The following is a 17,984-nucleotide window of genomic DNA, read 5'->3' on the forward strand; positions in this document are numbered from 1 at the left end:
AGGATGTAGAAACACTCCCAGAAACCCAGGTCTGTAGTTGTTATTTGCATTTTCTAGGCCACTTTTCTACTTTCCTGAAATGGTCACAAATCTCACAGTGTTCTGTCTCCCAAAGCTGAGAGTCTGGCTGTTGCTTCTCTCCTACCCGAAGGAAATGGTACAGCCCTGGAAGAGCCCTCACAGAAGGAGAGGGAGTGGGGCTGCCACATGGCCAAGACAGGCTTCACAAAGTAGGAAGAATTCATAAAGACATTCAGGAGGGGGAAGGCTGAGACAAGGGCTGGGTGGGCATCAGTGGCACTAACAGATGGGTTGAGGTGCCTGCTGATGTCAGGGGAAGACTAGCATCTGGGAGCATGAATGTAATCAGAGGAGGAGCTCTTGGCATCTGCTTTAACTTTGTTACCTTTGACAAGAGAAAAAGAGCAGCGCTGTGTCTCCACGACAGGGAGAGGACAGTGTGCCAGGCAAGGAGGCCAGAAATGGTTGCTGCCTCAGGCCTGCCAGGAGTTACTAATTTCAGAGTCTGCTGGATATTACTGAGACTACCAGAGAGTCTCACAGAGGCTGGAGGTGAGAAACCATGGTGTGTAAGTCCAAGGCTAATCCATAATAAGGTTTTTACCAATTTAGGCCAGCTTTTTCAGGTAGAAGAAGAGAGACAGGGGAGGGGAGAGGGGAAGAGGGAGAGACACCACAGTACAAAAACTTCCTGGGCTGTGCATAGTGAAGCAGGAGCACTAGCCCAGTGAGCTGTTTTGCTAGCCCTACAATAAATTTTGGAGGCAGTGGTTAAGAAATATGCAGAGGAGGCAACAGAAGGACCCAGAGGCATAGCCCTGGAGGCAGATCAGTGGTAGGGCACAGGACTTCCATGATCCAGAGTTCCATCCCTGACATTGCACATGCCAGAGTGATGGTCTATTCCTTATCTTATTAGCAAGCAAATCTTATTTATTTATTTTTTAAAATACTTATTTAGTTATTCATTCCCTTTTGTTGCCCTTGTTTTTGTTGTTGTTGTTGTTGTTGTTGACAATGGATAGGACAGAGAGAAATGGAGAGAGGAGGGGAAGACAGAGAGGGGGGAGAAAGATAGACACCTGCAGACCTGCTTCACCACCTGTGAAGTGACTCCCCTGCAGGTGAGGAGATGGGGGCTCGTACTGGGATTCTTACTCCAGTCCCTGCACTTTGCTCCATGTGCGCCTAACCCGCTGTACTACCACCCAACTCCCTTATTTATATAATTATTTATTATTGGATAGAGACAGAGAAATTGAGAGAGGAGAGGGAGATGGAGAGAGGGAAAGAGACAGAAAGACACCTGCAGGTCTACTTCACCACTCATAAGTGATGCTTTCTCCCTGCAGGTGAGGGGGAGGGTCTTGAAGCTGCATCCTTACACACTATAGTGTGTGCACTTAACCAGGTGTGCCACCACCTGGCCCTGCAAGCAAATGTTAACAGAAAGGAAGGATCATTCAGAGCCAATAGTCTAGAGGAGTGAGCAAGGCTGCCTTCCAAAAAGGAAGAGCCAGAAGAGATTCTCAGGAAGCCACATGTATTTGTGGGCCTATTAATATGCACCTGAGCACTGGACCAAGATACCTGAGTGGCCTGGGATTTTTTTGCCTCCCAAGATCCAGTCTTTCAAATGTTCAGTTTGGCACAGAGACCCCACTTCACCTACCTGAGTCTCGGGGATGGTTTGAACACTGATGATGTTTATTGGCTAGGAAGGTGCTTTGTCTGGGAGTGGGATGGGCTCAGAGCAAGCCCTAAACCAACAGGCCCAGCAAACTATCCCTTTGTTCCCTTTTTAAGAGCACCAGCTCCCAGTGTCCCATTCATCTTTGCCCTGACGACCCATCAGGCCCAAGGGGGCTGACCCTGACCCTGTTTTTTTCCAGGTGAAATCAGGACTGATGATGAACATAATTGGAGTCTTCTGTGTATTTCTGGCGGTTAACACCTGGGGACGGGTCATGTTTGACTTGGATCATTTCCCAGACTGGGCTAATACGACACATACTGAAACTTAGGAAGAGCCACAGCACCACCCATACAGTCCCCACCACCCTGCAGACTCCTGGATCCTTCTGGAACACCTCACTGATGAGTTTTGCTTTCATACCCTGGAGTGACCCGACAATGCCCATACCCCATGGAGACCCAGCCAGCAGTCAACCTCTTCCTCTGGGTCCGGTTTCACAGGTGGGGATGGGCAGATGAAGTGGCCTCCCACCTGGCTGCAGTCATCATCTTTTTCAGTGTTCTGCCATCATCTCTGGGATGTGCCAGGACTGTGCCCACTCAGCCTCAAGCTGGCCCCACACAGGGCTCCGGTGTCCACTTGCTGAGTCCCAGATTGGGAGGTGAGAAAAACACCTTCCAGAATTTGTGCCTCTTCCAGCTTACTTTGGGTTGCCTTGGAACACTCATGTCACTTGAAAGGGGGCAATCCAGACTAAGGACAAAATGTCTGGTCCCCGGGGGGCAGCTTCCCATTTGCTGGAGTGAGAGTAGGAACCAGATCCCCTTGGATCCACCACAAGTCTGGTGCCACACCAAAGATGAGGTGTTGGGGTTGATGACCTCTGGCCTTTGCACCCACAGCCCAGCATTGGCAAGCCTGCTCCCCTCCTTACCTCCACTCCATTCTAGTTGACAGTCTAGACTCTTCCAGGGCCTGCCTGAATCCCTTGGTCCCCCTCCTGTCTGAACTGATATCTGTTGGGATCCCCTGGCTGGGTGGTGGGGGTGGGAGGACCCCAAACTGGTTTGCTTCTTCTAGATGTTTTTCCCGCCATCATCAGACAACTGGCATCACACTCCGAGTATGGTTCTCTCTCACCTTTAGGCTCAGGCCAACAGAACTGTTAGTTGCCAAGAGTAGGGTGACTTCAACATTGGTCAGGCTAGACTTTGAGCTTCGCAGCAGAAGCCTTCTCATTGCTGACCAGTTTTTGCAGCCATGCCTTGTGATGACAGGACACTGCTGAGAATGAGAAGCACTCACTGGCTCCTGGACAGACAGCCCCTGCTCATGAGAAATTGCACCTGAACTTGCTGGGCAGGCTCCAGGATGGCTGTGACAGCTCTCAGAACTCCATGTGAGACACATGGCAGACACACACCTTCTTGTCCTACAACCCTCTTTTCTGGAGCTGCTTTGAAAGAGGCAACAGTAGCAGATGTATGATATCCATCGAGGTCATTTAGTGTGGGGGCTGGAGGGAGAGAAACTGTGGGGACTCAAAGAAATAAGGACCAAGTACATGTTTTGGTTGTTTGGGTGACATGGTTCCTGACCACCTGGGAAGGTGCACCATGGTTCCTCCCACAGGAAGGTGCACCATGGTTCCTCCCACGGGAAGGTGACATGCTGACAGTCCAGTTCCGTGTTCTGGGGGAGGGCAGGAGGAGATAAATAAGTGAGCATCTTACTGCCCATCTCCTGTGTGCAGACCTCCTGGTGCAGCCCCTGGCAATCTTGCAGCGGTCCCATGAGGCAGGCAGGTGTCACTGCCCCTCTCTGTCTTTCTAGAATACTGGGGCCCAGAGAGGATGAATCACATGTGCAAAGTCACACATCAGGTTAATACAATTAAGGTTCCAACCCAAATCTTCTGACCAAAGGCCGTTACCTATGGCTCCTTCCTAGAGTCACCAAGAGCCTTGATTGCATAGGACTTGTAGGGAAAGCTCAGTGGTCAAGAGCAAGTTCATCCCAAGACCCTGCCTGTTCACAAGGGAGCCTCCTGCTGCTGCCTCCTCTGAGATGGACTCAAGACAGTGTTGGAACAGACAGGGTTGGCTCTGGCCCAAAAAAACAAAGCATTTGGTTGAAGACAGCAAAATAAAAAAATGACTAACTGCTCCCACAGCAAGGTAAAACCTACCCACTCCCTTATCACCTTCTTCACATCCCTGTGTGTGACCTGTTGGCCCTAGTCTGAGAATTCCCAGTGAACTTAAACTGCCCACTGTCTGATGGGTAACAAAAGTAGAATTGGCAAATAAATTGTTGATCAATGTGGTTTATTGGATGCATGCCTGGCAGTGGTGGGGCAAGGTCAGTGAAGTCATCCAAGGTGGGCTTTGAAGGATGAATAGGACAGGTCAGGCTGGTAGGGAAGGGCATAGTGGGGTGGAGGACCCTGTCAGATTCCATCGGACTGAGGTCTGACAAGGAACCCAAGCAGGAACTTCAGGATAGCAGGTCCCAAGGCTTACGAGATGAATCAAAGGCTGTTTCTAAACAACAATGTTTGAAGTTAGTTGGAGGGGCCTGGGCAGTGTTAAGTGCATATAGTTTGAAGCATAAGGACCTGTACAAGGATCTGGGTTCAAGTCCCTCAGCTCTCCACCTGCAGGGGGGCACTTCAGAAGCAGCAAGGCAGATCTGCAGGTGTCTTTCTCCCTCTCTATCTCCCCCTTCTCTCTCACCTCCTCTTTGTCCTTGGGAAAAAAATGGCCACCAGAAGCAGTGCATTTGTAGTGCAGGCACTATTTATGGCCAGTTTTAATTAGGAATGCTTTGGGATGAAATTAAAAGAAAACTCAGTTAACAGGGACTTAAACATCAAGATCATTAATGTCTACTTAACATAAAGTTTGGAGGTATTGTCAGCATTGATCCAGGAGTTCAGTCACGCCAGCAAGGACTACAGCATTCATTCTGCAATTCTAAAGGCTTGTGTTCTACTTTCATGCTAGTTCTACATCTGTACTAAGAGCAGGAATAAATGGGTCCAGGTGAGGGCATAATGGTGCTGACTGCATCTTTCTCTAGTATTATTAGGAAAGCAAAATATAGGCTTTCTCAGAAGACTTTGAAAATGTCCCTTTATTGGCCAGAGTTAAGTTGTATGCTACTTTTAAGTCAATCAATGACAAAGGAGAACTAAAATACCACTGGAATGCCACTACATCAATTAAGACTTATCTCTTAGACTTGGGGAACTGGTCTACGCTTTCTCAAACCAAGGTCTCTACCTAATAAAAAATCTGAGTGTGTGCAAGAAAGAAGGAGGGGTGTAGGGTAGGTAATGTATAGAGTTTGCTATTCTGGTCCTTTCAGTGACTCCCTCCCCATGAAATTCAGTAGAAATGTGTTCCTGGTAGGAAAATAATATGTTTGGTCAAGGGCTTTAGTTCTGCCCCCACTCCTAAAAGCAAGGTTTCTCCAGGAGATCTGAGTGGCTGAAATCTGAGGCGTGGACCATACTCAATCCTGACACTTAATGCTAGAGAAGTAAGCTCGCTCTCTGGGCCTATGGTCCCAACAGGAAGGAGATGGACTAGAGGGCTGCTAAGGGTCATTCCCAAGAGTTGTAGTTCTCCTCACCTCAACTGACCTTCCATTTTTTGAGGTCAGAAGCAACCCCTTCCCCAAGGCCCCAGCTGACTCAGTTTGGAGTCTATCACACAACCTATTCCCTGACCCCATTTGGGTCCTAACCATTTGCTAAAAGCTTTCAGAACTCTTCCCCACCCATATTTTGTCTCTCAAATTTTTCCAGAAGGTTCTAGCCAAGACCCTAGAGTTCTCTTTTCTTAGCATCTGGACCAGATGCTTGAGCCTGATTAGCAAAACACATAATCCTGATGAGGGTTGCTCTCTGAACTGTTCCAACCAGAAACTTAGGACTTCACAAAGATTCTATGTCTTCCAAAGATAAGAGGCCTTCTCTTCTGACCCCAGAATTAGGAGTTCCCATGAGTTGGCTACAAGACTCTTTCCATGCCCTTCTGAGCTGGGAGCTTCCTTATGGAAAAAGCTGGTCATTCTCTGGCAGAGCAAGTGAGGACAGGTCATCTCTTTCAGGACAGGTGACATTGTCTCTCCTCCCTACTCTCTTTTGCAGGCTAACAAAAATAATGAATAATGAGATGCTTGCTCTGGGCTTCAGGTAGGAAGTCCGCTCACTAGCCCAGCGTTCCATTCCCCAAATGAATACAATATTCTCCAGTGAGAACCTCTATAACTCTCTTGTTTTTGGAAATAAAGACCAAGTGCTTGATTTTTTTTCTTTGTTTAAAAACCTCACCTGGCTGTCCAATTTTTTTTCCTTTTCATTCGATAGGAGAGAATGAAACTGAGAGGGGAGTGAGAGAGATAGGGAGATAGAAAGATAGACACCTGGGAGTCAGGCAGTAGCGCAGCAGGTTAAGTGCAGGTGGCGCAAAGCACAAGGACCAGTGTAAGGATCCTGATTCAAGCCCCTGGCTCCCCACCTGCAGGGGAGTCGCTTCACATGTGGTGAAGCAGGTCTGCAGAGGTCTGTCTTTCTCTCCCCCTCTCTGTCTTCCCCTCCTCTCTCCATTTCTCTCTGACCTATGCAATGACAACAACAACAAGATAAGGAATAGAGCGTCATTCAGGCATATGCAGTGTCAGGGATGGAACTTAGGAACATGGAGGTCCTGTGCCCTACCTACTGATCTGCCTCCTGGGCCACTGCATGTGAAGGGACACTTCCCCTTGTAGGTGGAGAGCAGGAGCTCGAACCTGGGTTCTTGTGCTTATCCTTGCATGCAATACTATGTGCACTTAACTGGGTGTGCCACCACCTGGCCCCTGTAGTCCGATTCTTAACCCACAACTCCTTCCAGGTACTTCCTGCCCCTAGTTTCCATGGCCTCTTAATAGCCTGTCCCTGGCTAACCATGACACTTGTTTTCACATTAAAAAAAAAGAAATCAGGAAGAATCTCCCACTATGAAATCAGTTTTTACAATCCTTAGCAGCTTATCTCAGTGGAAGTCCCTGCAATGAGCATTTAGTTTGCTTGACTTGGTATCCTGAACCCAGGACTCTGGTTCTCATTTTCCTGCCCCAGGAATGTCTTCCCTGAGCTGTTTATAAACACCCCTTCCACCCTCAACAAAACCATCTGCATACTGTGAGCATATATGTCTCTGCTTTAGACTATGAAGGAAATAAAGTATTACAGTTCAACCTCACAATATCTGTTATCCAAGAATTTTTTTTTTTTTTTTTTAATATTAGAGCTCTGTTCAACTCTGGCTTATGGTGATGTGGAACATTGAACCTGAGACTTAGGAGCCTTAGGCAGGAGAGTCTGTTTGCATAACCATTATGCTATCTATCCCCCACCCCCTGCCCCCAAGAAGAATTCTTAATGAGTTTTTATATTAATATGAACATACACAGGAAAAGATATCCCAGTGGGGCTGGGTGGTGGTGCAGTGGGTTAAGCGCATATGGCACAAAGCATAGGGACGGGAGTAAGGATCCCGGTTTGAGCCCCTGGCTCCCCACCTGCAGGGGAGTCCCTCACAGGTGGTGAAGCAGGTCTGCAGGTGTCTATCTTTCTTTCCCCCTCCCTGTCTTCCCCCCCTCTCTCCATTTCTCTATGCCCTATCCAACAACAACAACAACAGCAATAACAACAAAAACGATAAGGGGAAAAAATAGCCTCCAGGAGCAGTGGATTCATAATGCAGGCACCGAGTCCCAGCAAAAAAAAAGAAAGAAAGAAAAAAGAAAAGATATCTCTCTAATATAAACCTTGAGGACTTATCTCCCCCCTCTTTCTGCACCCTGCTCAAAAGTCACCAGTGAACAATTTTTTTTATAATTTTTTATATTTATTTTATTTATTTATTCCCTTTTGTTGCCCTTGTTGTTTTATTGTTGTAGTCGTTGTTGGATAGGACAGAGAGAAATGGAGAGAGGGAGGGGAAGATAGAGAGGAGGAGAGAAAGATAGACACCTGCAGACCTGCTTCACCGCCTGTGAAGCGACTTCTCTGCAGGTGGGGAGCCGGGATTCGAACTGGGATCCTTATGCCGGTCCTTGTGCTTTGCGCCACCTGCGCTTAGCCCGCTGCACTACAGCCCAACTCCCACCAGTGAACAGTTTTTTACATAGCTTTATAGAAATACAGCATAGATGCAAGCTTGTGTAGGAGGTATGCTACATTTGGGGGCTTATTACACACACCTGTCCTTGTTTCTACCCACTTCCCTAAACCCCTTTTAATTTATCTGGAGATCATTCCAATTCCATTTTAGGACATACTAAATCTGGCCAATTTTTTTTTTAATTCAGTGGTTAATTTTTTTAAGCGTGGTCAAATTAAATGTAGAAAACTGCACAGATCTTAAGTGTACAATTTTATGACTTAGACAAATACACACACATAAGCATAAGCGTGTGTTGCATAAGCAGCACCCACTCTATTTCTATCTCTCCCCTACGCCTCCCCAGAAAGTTCTTCCCCTTCCAGTAAGCTGCACATTCCCTAGGAAGTCACTGTTGGATTTGTCACTACGGCTTAGTTTTGCCTATTGAATATCTAGTAAAGGAGTTATGCAGTGTTTATTCCTTTGTGTCGGGTTTATTTCTCTTAACAAGATGCTTTTGAAATTCAGCCCTGTCGTGTGTTTGCATCCATTCCTCTCATTGTTGCAGCCAAGTTGTGTTCTATTCAGTTATGTGTCACCATCTGGTCGCTCTCCTTTGATGAACATTTGGGTTGTTCTAGTTTGGGTTTTTATGAATAAAGCAGTAATGGAATTCTCAAGTCTTCTTTGTGTGCATATACTTTCTTTTAGATGTTTTTCTAGGAGTAAGTCTCAGTCTTTTTCTTTCTTTTCCCCCTAGGATATTGGTCGGATCTGTCTTATTTATGTTGGTGCTGGGGCTTGAACCTGGGACCCCTGATCTGCAGGTTATAAGTCTGTTACTTAAAGCACTGTGTTATATCCCTGGTCAAGCCTCCATTATTATTTTTTTTGAGGGGGCTGGGCGGTAGCGCACGGAATTAAGCACAAGGACTCGTGCAAGAATCCCAGTTTGAGCCCTTGGTTCCCCACCTGCAGGAGGATCACTTCACAAGTGGTGAAGCAGGTCTGCAGGTGTCTGTTTTTCTCTCCCCCTCTCTCTCTGCATAGTAGTCCATTGTGTGTCTACATCATGTAATAAGCAACAATGTTCTTGGTCATTTGAGGCACTTGTAGTCCTTGCTGATACTATAATCCTAACCTCGGTGCTCACATCTTTATACATCTGTGTGATTAGACCTTGAATGGCATGCTGGATGAAAAAGTATGTGCGTTTAAACCCAAGAAAGATATTACCAAATTGCTTTCTAGAGAGGTTGTATTCTTATATATTTTCAAGAACCTTATGAGACCTTACTCTCTCACACCACCTTAACAACTCTGTGTACAACCAAGTTTTCAGTTTTTTTTTTTTTCCCCTCCAGGGTTATTGCTGGGCTTGGTGCCTGCACCATGAATCCACTGCTCCTGGAGGCCATTTAGTTTTTCAGTTTTTAATCTGGTGGTTGAAAAATGCTATCTCATGATTTACATTTTCATCCTTTCAAATTGCAAATGAAAACTCCCTATTTCCCCATGTATTTTCTCCACTTCTTTCTTTCTTTGTTATTAATGAAACAGAAATTTAGAGGGGGTAGAGAATGAGAGAGAAGAAGAGACACTAGCAGTGCTGTTTCATTGCTTCCAAAGCGTTCCTCCTGCAGATGAGGACTGAAGGGTTTGAATGCTGGTTTGAAAGTTAGGTGTTCTTTATTGCTTGTTTTGTTTTTCTTAAGTTTTATTTATTTATTCATGAGAAATGATAGGAGAGAGAGAGAAAGAACCAGACATCACTCTGGTACATGTGCTGCCGGGGATTGAACTTGGGACCTCATGCTTGAGAGTCCAAAACCTTATCCACTGCACCACCTCCCGGACCAGTTCTTTAGGTGTTCTTTATTGCTTTATTTTATTTTCTTTATTTAGGTTCTTTTAGGTGTTCTTTATTGCTTGTTTTGTTTTTCTTGTTGTTGTTGCTTTTACAAGAGCACTGCTCAACTCTGATGTATGTTAGTGCTGGGGATTGAACCTTTGGTACCTCAGGCATAAAAGTCTTTTTACGCAACAATTATGTTATCTCTCCAGCCCTGAGAATTTTTTTAAAGCCATTTTCTTACTCATTTGTAAAAAAAAAAAAAAAAAAAATCCTATATGTTAAGAAAGTTAGTTGTCTGTCATAGGAATATTTATAACATTGAAAACAATACTAAGCTCTGGTAGAGTTAGCTCCTCTTTATTCTAATTCAAAATTTTTCTCTTTAGCTAGTCTCACATATTTTTCCATAAGAATTTCTGAATCAGCTTCTCTAGTTACAAAAAAAAAAAGAAAAAAAAGGCAAAAAATGTTGGCATTTACTGTTTTGGTTATCTTTCTTACCACTCTCCTTTCCTCTCTGGGGTTTGTTGACCTCAGTATGACTGGCATTTTGGAAGACACAATTCTTTGTTGTAAGAAAGCTCTTCTGTGCACCCAGGCTACTTACTCAGCAGCATCTTGGGCTTTTATTCACCAGATATGCATAGCTACCCTGCACCCAGGTTTCCAGTACTGACAATGGAAAGATTGCCGCATAGACATTGTTAATATGTGAGAATAGGTGAATCATTCTAATATAACTAAGCCAATCTTCTACGTGTTGAGTGCCTCACATTCCTGTTCCTGCACCTCTTTTCAATCTTTGCTCAAATGTGTCTGTCTTCTCAGTGATTAAATCAGCACTCCCTTACTCACTGTCCCCAGCCTATACTGTCTGTGATTCACTCTTATTTTAACTTTTTTAGAGGCTACAATGATCCATGCAGATGAATAAACAGAGGCATTTCATTTTTTTTTTTTTTTCAGTTTTTTTTTCTTTTCCTCTTTTTTTTTTTTATTGTTGTAGTTGTTATTGTTGATGATGTTGTCATTGCTAGATAGGACAGAGAGAAATGGAGAGAGGAGGGGAAGACAGAGAGGAGGAGAGAAAGATAGACATCTGCAGACCTGCTTCACCGCCTGTGAAGCGACTCCCCTGCAGGTGGAGAGCCGGGGTTCGAACCGGGATCCTTATGCCGGTCCTTGTGCTTTGCGCCACCTGCGCCTAGCCCGCTGTGCTACAGCCCGACTCCCTCTTTCTTTTTTTTAATTTATTTTATTTTACCACCAGGGTTACTACTATGGCTTAGTGCCTGCACAGTGCTTCCACTACTCCTGGTGGCATTTTTTTTTCCTGTTTTTTGTTTGTTTGTTTAAATTGCTGCCAGGGTTATTACTGGAACTCAGTGCGGGTAGTATGAATCCAGCAGCCTTTTTTTTTTCTTTCTAATTTTTACTAGATAGGACACAGAGAAATTAAGAGAGGATAGGGAGATAGCGACAGGGAGAGAAAGACAGACACCTGCAGACCTGCTTCACCGCTTGTGAAGCAGACCCCCTGCAGGTGTGCACACTTAACAGGGTGCACTAGCACCCAGCCTCTCTTTTTCTGTTTTTAAATTTTATTTATAGAAGTGATATCGAGTTGGAGAGAGGGAGAGGGAGGGGAAAAGGAGGAAGAGGAGATGGAGGTGTAGAGAGACTTGGAGCACTGCTCCACTTCTAGCGAAGTCGCTTCCCTGCTGGTGGGGACTGGCGACTTGAAACTGAGTCCTCACATGTGTAATGTGTGTGCTCTACCTGCTGAGCCACCACCCTGTATCCCTATGTGGTTTGTTTCTTTAGTTCTTGATGATCTCTGCCCATATTTCTCTATTTGTTTATAAGAGAGGAGAGAAGTAGAGGATCACTCTGGCGCATTCAATGCCAGAGATCTGCTGGAGAGTGCTATACTTTATCCACTGGGCCAACTTCTGGACCATTTCCCCATCTTTAAGAATGAAAAACATACTCCCAGAGAGGTAGGTGTTAGGGAAAGATGACCAGAGGGCTCTGAACCCCTACCATTAGTACCTATAGAGAGAGAAGAGGGAAAGAAGAAAAAAGAAAAAAAAAAAAAAAGGAAGGACACACAGAAGTATAACTTTGATAGGAAGAGAAGGCAAAGTCATAGAAAAATGTATATATATATATATGTTATTATTATTATTATTTTATTTTATTTATTTATTCCCTTTTGTTGCCCTTGTTGTTTTATTGTTGTAGTTATTATTGTTGTTGTCATCGTTGTTGGATAGGACAGAGAGAAATGGAGAGAGGAGGGGAAGACAGAGAGGAGGAGAGAAAGATAGACACCTGCAGACCTGCTTCACCACCTGTGAAGTGACTCCCCTGCAGGTGGGGAGCCGGGGTTCGAACCGGGATCCTTATGCCGGTCCTTGTGCTTTGCGCCACCTGCGCTTAACCCGCTGCGCTACAGCCCGTCTCCCATATATATGTTATATACATATATATTCCACCCATATCTGTGATCTTGGAAGAACAAATACAGTTTTCAGTGGAAGGAATGGGGAAACAGAACTCTGGTGGTGGGAACAGTGTGGAATTATAGTCCTGTTATCTTATGATTTTGTAAATATTAAATCACTAATAATAAAAAAGAATGTAAAGTGGTGGGCCATGAATATAGTATAGTGATTATGCAAAAAGACCTTCATGCATGAGACAGCAAAGGTCTCAGACTCAATTCCCAGCTCCACCATAAACTAGAGCTGATCAGTGTTTGGGGAAGGGGGAATCCCTTTGGGACAGGTTTTTTGTGTTTTTTGTGTTTTTTTTTTTGTTTTTTTTGTCTGTTTTATCCCCTTTGTATCCTCTGTGACTAACCTGGAATTTAGAGAAAGCTCAATGAAAACTGAATAGATTAGTAAACCAGAAGATTTATAAACTGTTAGGTAAGAAATGGCACCTTCACAATATTGATTTGTCCTACAAATTTTGTTTGCATTTATTGAAGTGATTTTGTCACATCTTCCTGTAAAGCTTCTTACAAAGAAGTAATTCTGCTTTCTGTGTTTGCCAGCAGCCCGTTTTTACTTCTCCCATCAGTTAACTTGGGAAGTTAAATGATGTGACTTGGGATTAGGAGACCACAGTGGGACCACAGTGGAGCAGGGTGATCCTGGGCCTGTTCTGGTGGTGGTCCCTAGTTGTTCCTTTTTCCAGTCACCCAGCCTAGAGCTCTTTTTCACCGCCTGCTGGGAGGAGCTCTGCCTTGGTTAGGATTTCTAGAAATCCATCTCTACCCACCTCACCGAGAGGGCTATAGTCAAGAGACAAGGAACACAAATTGCTCAGATGGTCCCACTATATGGACACTCGGTAGTGAGCTAAAGGCTTGTCTGTCATCTTTCCCATGGAGCAGGTGACAGAAAGGCTGAAGGTGGCCATCCCTTTCCTGGCCAGTTTCCCAGCTTGGTGTGAGGGACCGATGTCTGCAGACTACCACACCCCTCACACAACCCAGATTGGTCAGTGCTGCAGGGGTGATGGAGGAGAAAGCTTTCTCTGACTCTGAGAAGACAAAGAGGGGTACTTGGGGTGTGGATGCGTGACAATGCACCCAATAGAGTGCATACAATACCGCGTGCAAGGACCTGGGTTCAAGTTCCCCATCCCCACCTGCAGGAGAGGGGGAGCTTCATGAGCTGGGTAGAGCAGTGCTGCATGTGTCTTGACCTCGCCCTTCCCCTCAATCTCTGTCTTTCCTCCTCTGTAAGAGAAGAGGAGGAGGTGGGGGAATGGCCATCAGGAACAGTGGAATTGCAGGCACTGAGCCCCAGTGATAACCATGGTGGCAGACCCTTGCGGAAAGACCCCCATCCACACCTAATACCACCACCAGGTCTCAAGTTCAGGGATGGGGTGGGGGAAACCCGAAGCACAGCCAATCTCTTGACCTTGGATATCATTTCTTGCCTATGAAATGAACATAATCCTTCCAAAGTTTTGAGAGCTCTGGGCTGAGAGCACAGCGGGCACTTGGCAAAGAGGTTTCCTCTTATCTCTTTGGCCACTGCTGCCACTCCCTCTGGCCTTCTTTTTGGCAGGGCTTATGAGGATGCCATCAGGACCACATGAGCACCAAGTCCATTCTAAGGTCACTCAGACTATGCCTGAGACTCCTCCAAATATTCCTGAGGCTGTGTCCTGTTCTTTCCCTGGGCAGGAGTAAGACTACTAGAAGCACTAAACTCCAGTGGGATTATGGGGTTCTCCTCCTCTTGGGCAAGTTAATACAAAACAAGATGGTGCTTGCAAGACCAGCCCAAAGGCACTGTTGGTGCATGTGGTACTGTGTAGTCACCCCCAATCTTGTCCCTTGTGCCAGCCTTGCACTAAATCCCTGGAAGGGTCACCCAGAGACCTGGCTGTTTCGGAGGCTCTGCTGGCAGCCCTGCAGCTGGCAGAGAGGAGGGGGTGGAGTGTGTGTGGGGGGCGTGTGTTCAGTCTCTGGCTCACTGTGGGGCTGCGGCAGTGTCCTGTGGTTCACCGTCTCACATTTATAGCTACAGAGCTTCTCAGTTTACTGTCTCTGTAGCGGGAGGCCTGGCTCTCTGGAAACCGCAGCTGTGGTTTGTTGGGTGTCTGCCTGAGTGCTGAGCCTCTGAGGGAGGTTCAGAAATTTCTTGGGATAATGCAGCCCACCTCTTGTCTCTAGTGAGCCCCCATCTCTTCCTAGAGCTGGGCAAGAAGCTTGAAGGAGCTCTCATGCCAGCATATTGAGGGAACGCTGGCACCCCAACCCTAACTGATTCTTCATGCAGGGCAGAAACCTTACCTATGAGTTCCCTTCAGCCCCATTGAGACTTTGGGATGTGGGATCCCATGGAAGAGTTGAGGATGAGCCAAAAGGCTTGAGGGGGGCAGGGGAAGCAGAAGCCAGATGACAAAGGGTCTGTTGATTTCTTTGGTCAGTAACTTGGCTATGGCCAAGGATGTTTGCAGAGCCATGGAGACAGAACCAGGCACTCTCCTGCTGCCAGGAGCTAAGGTGGGCCCACCTGGCCACCTAGCAGATCCAGAGTTTGGCTGTCTAGGGCTGGAACCTAGATGAGTACTCTAGAAATACTGAGCTGCTGATCTCCTATCAGAATTTCCCATGAGGGAGTCGGGTGTTAGCGCAGCGGGTTAAGCGCACATGGCGCAAAGCGCAAGGACCAGCTGGTGTAAGGATCCCCGTTGGAGCCCCTGGCTCCACACCTGTAGGGGGGTCGTTTCACAAGCAGTGAAGCAGGTCTGCAGGTGTCTATCATTCTTTCCCCCTCTCTATCTTCCCTTCCCCTCTCTACTTCTCTCTGTCCTGTCCTATCTAACAACGACGACATCAGTAACAACAATAAAAAACAACAAGGGCAACAAAAGGGAAAGTAAATAATTTTAAAAAAATTTAAAAAACCCACAGAATCTCCCATGCTGGGCTGGTGAAACACACACACACACACACACACACACACACACACACACACACACACACACACTTTCTGGGCTTCACCCACAGCCCTACAGCCATCAGTAGATATTGTAACAGGTGTATCTCCCTCTTTGACCAGGTCTGAGGCTGGGTGATGTTAGAGAGAAAGGTAATTTGTCTAAATGCTGCCAGTCATAGTGAAGCCATTAGTAGTACTATGAGCCTGAGGTCAAAGCCCTTGCTCTTCACTATGCTGTGGCTCCCGTATTCTGTCTGCAGTGCAGAGTGGGGTACTCTGGCTTGATAGAGACCTGGGAGGAGCTGGGCCTGCCTTCTGGGTACCCAGCCATGAATCTGCCTCATCTCTGCCTGGCTCCCTCTACCCCTCCTCCCCTCCTCCCCCATGCCACCTCAGAGCCCCTGGCCCTGACTCTGGCCTGTTTCTTGCAACTGCAGGATTTGAAGGGCAGGCTGAAGAGAAAGGGAGTGTGAGGCCAAGCATGAAACAGGCCTCTGAGGTGTCTGGAAGCTTACACCCTGCAATCGAGGGAAACCCCAGAGAGCAAACAGGAGGCAGGGGCAGGTAGGGCCATGATTACTAGGTGGGTGTGGAGGGACTTGTGGAAGGACAGGGCCCACCTTGGGGAGGGGAGGCAGGAAGGCAGCTACCTAAAAACGGAACTGATTTCATATAAATAGAATACCTTTGAGGTGTGTTTCTTTTTTAAAAATATGAATTTATTTCAGTGTGCCTTTCCTCGGTAAATCTCACAGGTCTGCCAGCCCAGCCCATGGTGGTTTCAGCCTCATGACATGGTCAGCTGGCTGGTTCAGGTCACTGTGCCCTTAATCTGGATCTCTGAAGCAAAGAAGAATTCAGAGATGGGCTATAGAGAAGATTCGGGTCCTGTCCCTGCCCTTGAGGTTGTACCCACGTAAACAACCATTCCACTGACTGTACAAAAGGGACTCATCTAGTAGGAAAGGTGCCCCAGGGTCGAGTCTAAGGTACTTTTAAGAATGAATGAATGAGGTTGGGAGTCGGGCTGTAGCGCAGTGGGTCAAGCGCAGGTGGCGCTAAGCACAAGGACCCGCATAAGGATCCTGGTTCAAGCCCTGGCTCCCCACCTGCAGGGGTGTCGCTTCACAAGCGGTGAAACAGGTCTGCAAGTGTCTATCTTTCTCTCCCTCTCTCTGTCTTCTCCCTCCCCTCTCCATTTCTCTCTGTCCTATCCAACAACAATGACAACAATAATAACTACAACAATAAAAAAAAAACAAGGGCAACAAAAGGGAATAAATAAAATAAAAATAAATATTAAAAAAAAAGAATGAATGAGGTTTTTTTTTTTCCACTCTATGTTTTTCTTGCAACAAAGTTACTAAGCACCCACTATGTGCCAGCCATCAGATGGGAGGCAAGCCTGACCTGAAAGTATAGTAGGAGAGACAGTCATGGGAAAGGTGATGGTGATACAATAACTTAAGTGCTGATAGAAGGGTACGCAAGATACATCAGACTAGAGGAGGAAACCATCCATTGTATGTGGGGACAAGCCGGCCTGAGTCTCTAAGGGGAGCTGATTTGTCTTGGGGATTGTCTGGGGCAAGGGGAGCCATGTACAGCAGAAGAGTTGCACTAAGACAGTGGATCTGGATTCTTTTAAAACTAAGAGCTTAGTGAGTTGCCCAAGAGTTTGGGACCACTTGACAGCAGCCATAGTAGCAGGACAGATGGTTCCAGGCCCCTTGCCTGTGGATGATCTGTGTAGACTGGGGGTCTGGACAACTGGGCTCCAGCATCTTCTGAGTTGGGTAGCCCGCAGCCCCAGGCTTGACCTCTCTCTGAATTCTACTCCCTCATGTGTGTAGTGGAAAGTGTGATAACACTAGCCAGTTACTTGGTAGGGGGATGAGAGACAATGACCATGGAAGATGTAGATGGAACCATTTCACAGGGATGTATGTGTGGGGGGGAGCCGGCTGGGGGCGGAGGGGGGAGGGCTCTAGAGGAAGGGGCAGTGGAGCTCCAGCTCTGTGAATGGGTACTCCACACTCACCCTTATTCTTCATAGGGCTGATAGGTGTTCTCTAGATCTCAAGATGGGGATGGGGAAACAGCTCAATTGAAGGGGTGGGGTGCATGCACTTTAATTGGTCCAGGCCTGAATTGGCCCCCTCAAGCAATTTCAGTCTGTCTGTGCTACTGTGTTAATAGTAAGGGCTTGACTAACCCTGGTCAGGAAGGGGGTTGAGTATGAGGACCTTACAGAGCACAGAGGCTCCGAGGTCAGCCTAACCTAGGGAGGCTGAGCTGTCCTGAGCTCCCTCTCAACTCTCCATCTCACCCCCAAACACCTCCCTGCAAGGCCTGAGGCTTAGGCTGTGAAAAGCTGTAGCATCCTAATTGCTCACAAGCATCGGTGGTCTCGTCCGAAGCCTGGTGCTGACTTGGCCTTTGTGTAGACTGCCCTGGGAGGGGCTCCAACAAGACAGGCCTTGTGAAAGACCCGTTACCTGCCAGAGCTTGGCATCCAAAATAGATTCTTGAGGAGCAGCGAAACCTTTAATTCAATGTGTCCCAACAGTGGGTCGGTGTGGGGATAACTATGATCTGACTAGTCTTGAGCTATAATTACGGAGTCAGAATAAAAAATTACAGGCATTGTGTGGGCTTGTTTTAAATATAACGTAATCCATACTGTCCTCTCTCTTATTTGCTAGATTTGAGGTGGAATCTTTGGCAGTTGGCACAGGTTTTGTCTGACGTGTAGTAGATAAAAATGGCCCTAGCCCAGT

General features: G+C 46.6%; 1 protein-coding gene across 1 annotated transcript in view; it reads left to right on the forward strand.

The window, feature by feature from the left end:
• The window catches only part of SLC13A5 (solute carrier family 13 member 5), a 28,389-nt gene extending 26,024 nt beyond the window's left edge, over window positions 1-2,365 (forward strand). The window contains exon 12 of the mRNA XM_007521165.3: window positions 1,914-2,365. Within this exon, the coding sequence (XP_007521227.1) occupies window positions 1,914-2,045 (132 nt within the window). The 3' untranslated portion in view covers window positions 2,046-2,365. The remainder of the gene's footprint in view (window positions 1-1,913) is intronic.
• Window positions 2,366-17,984: the final 15,619 nt, after the last annotated feature.

The sequence above is a fragment of the Erinaceus europaeus genome, chromosome 12, assembly GCF_950295315.1.
Source record: "Erinaceus europaeus chromosome 12, mEriEur2.1, whole genome shotgun sequence".
In the NCBI taxonomy this organism is placed as follows: Eukaryota; Metazoa; Chordata; class Mammalia; order Eulipotyphla; family Erinaceidae; genus Erinaceus; species Erinaceus europaeus.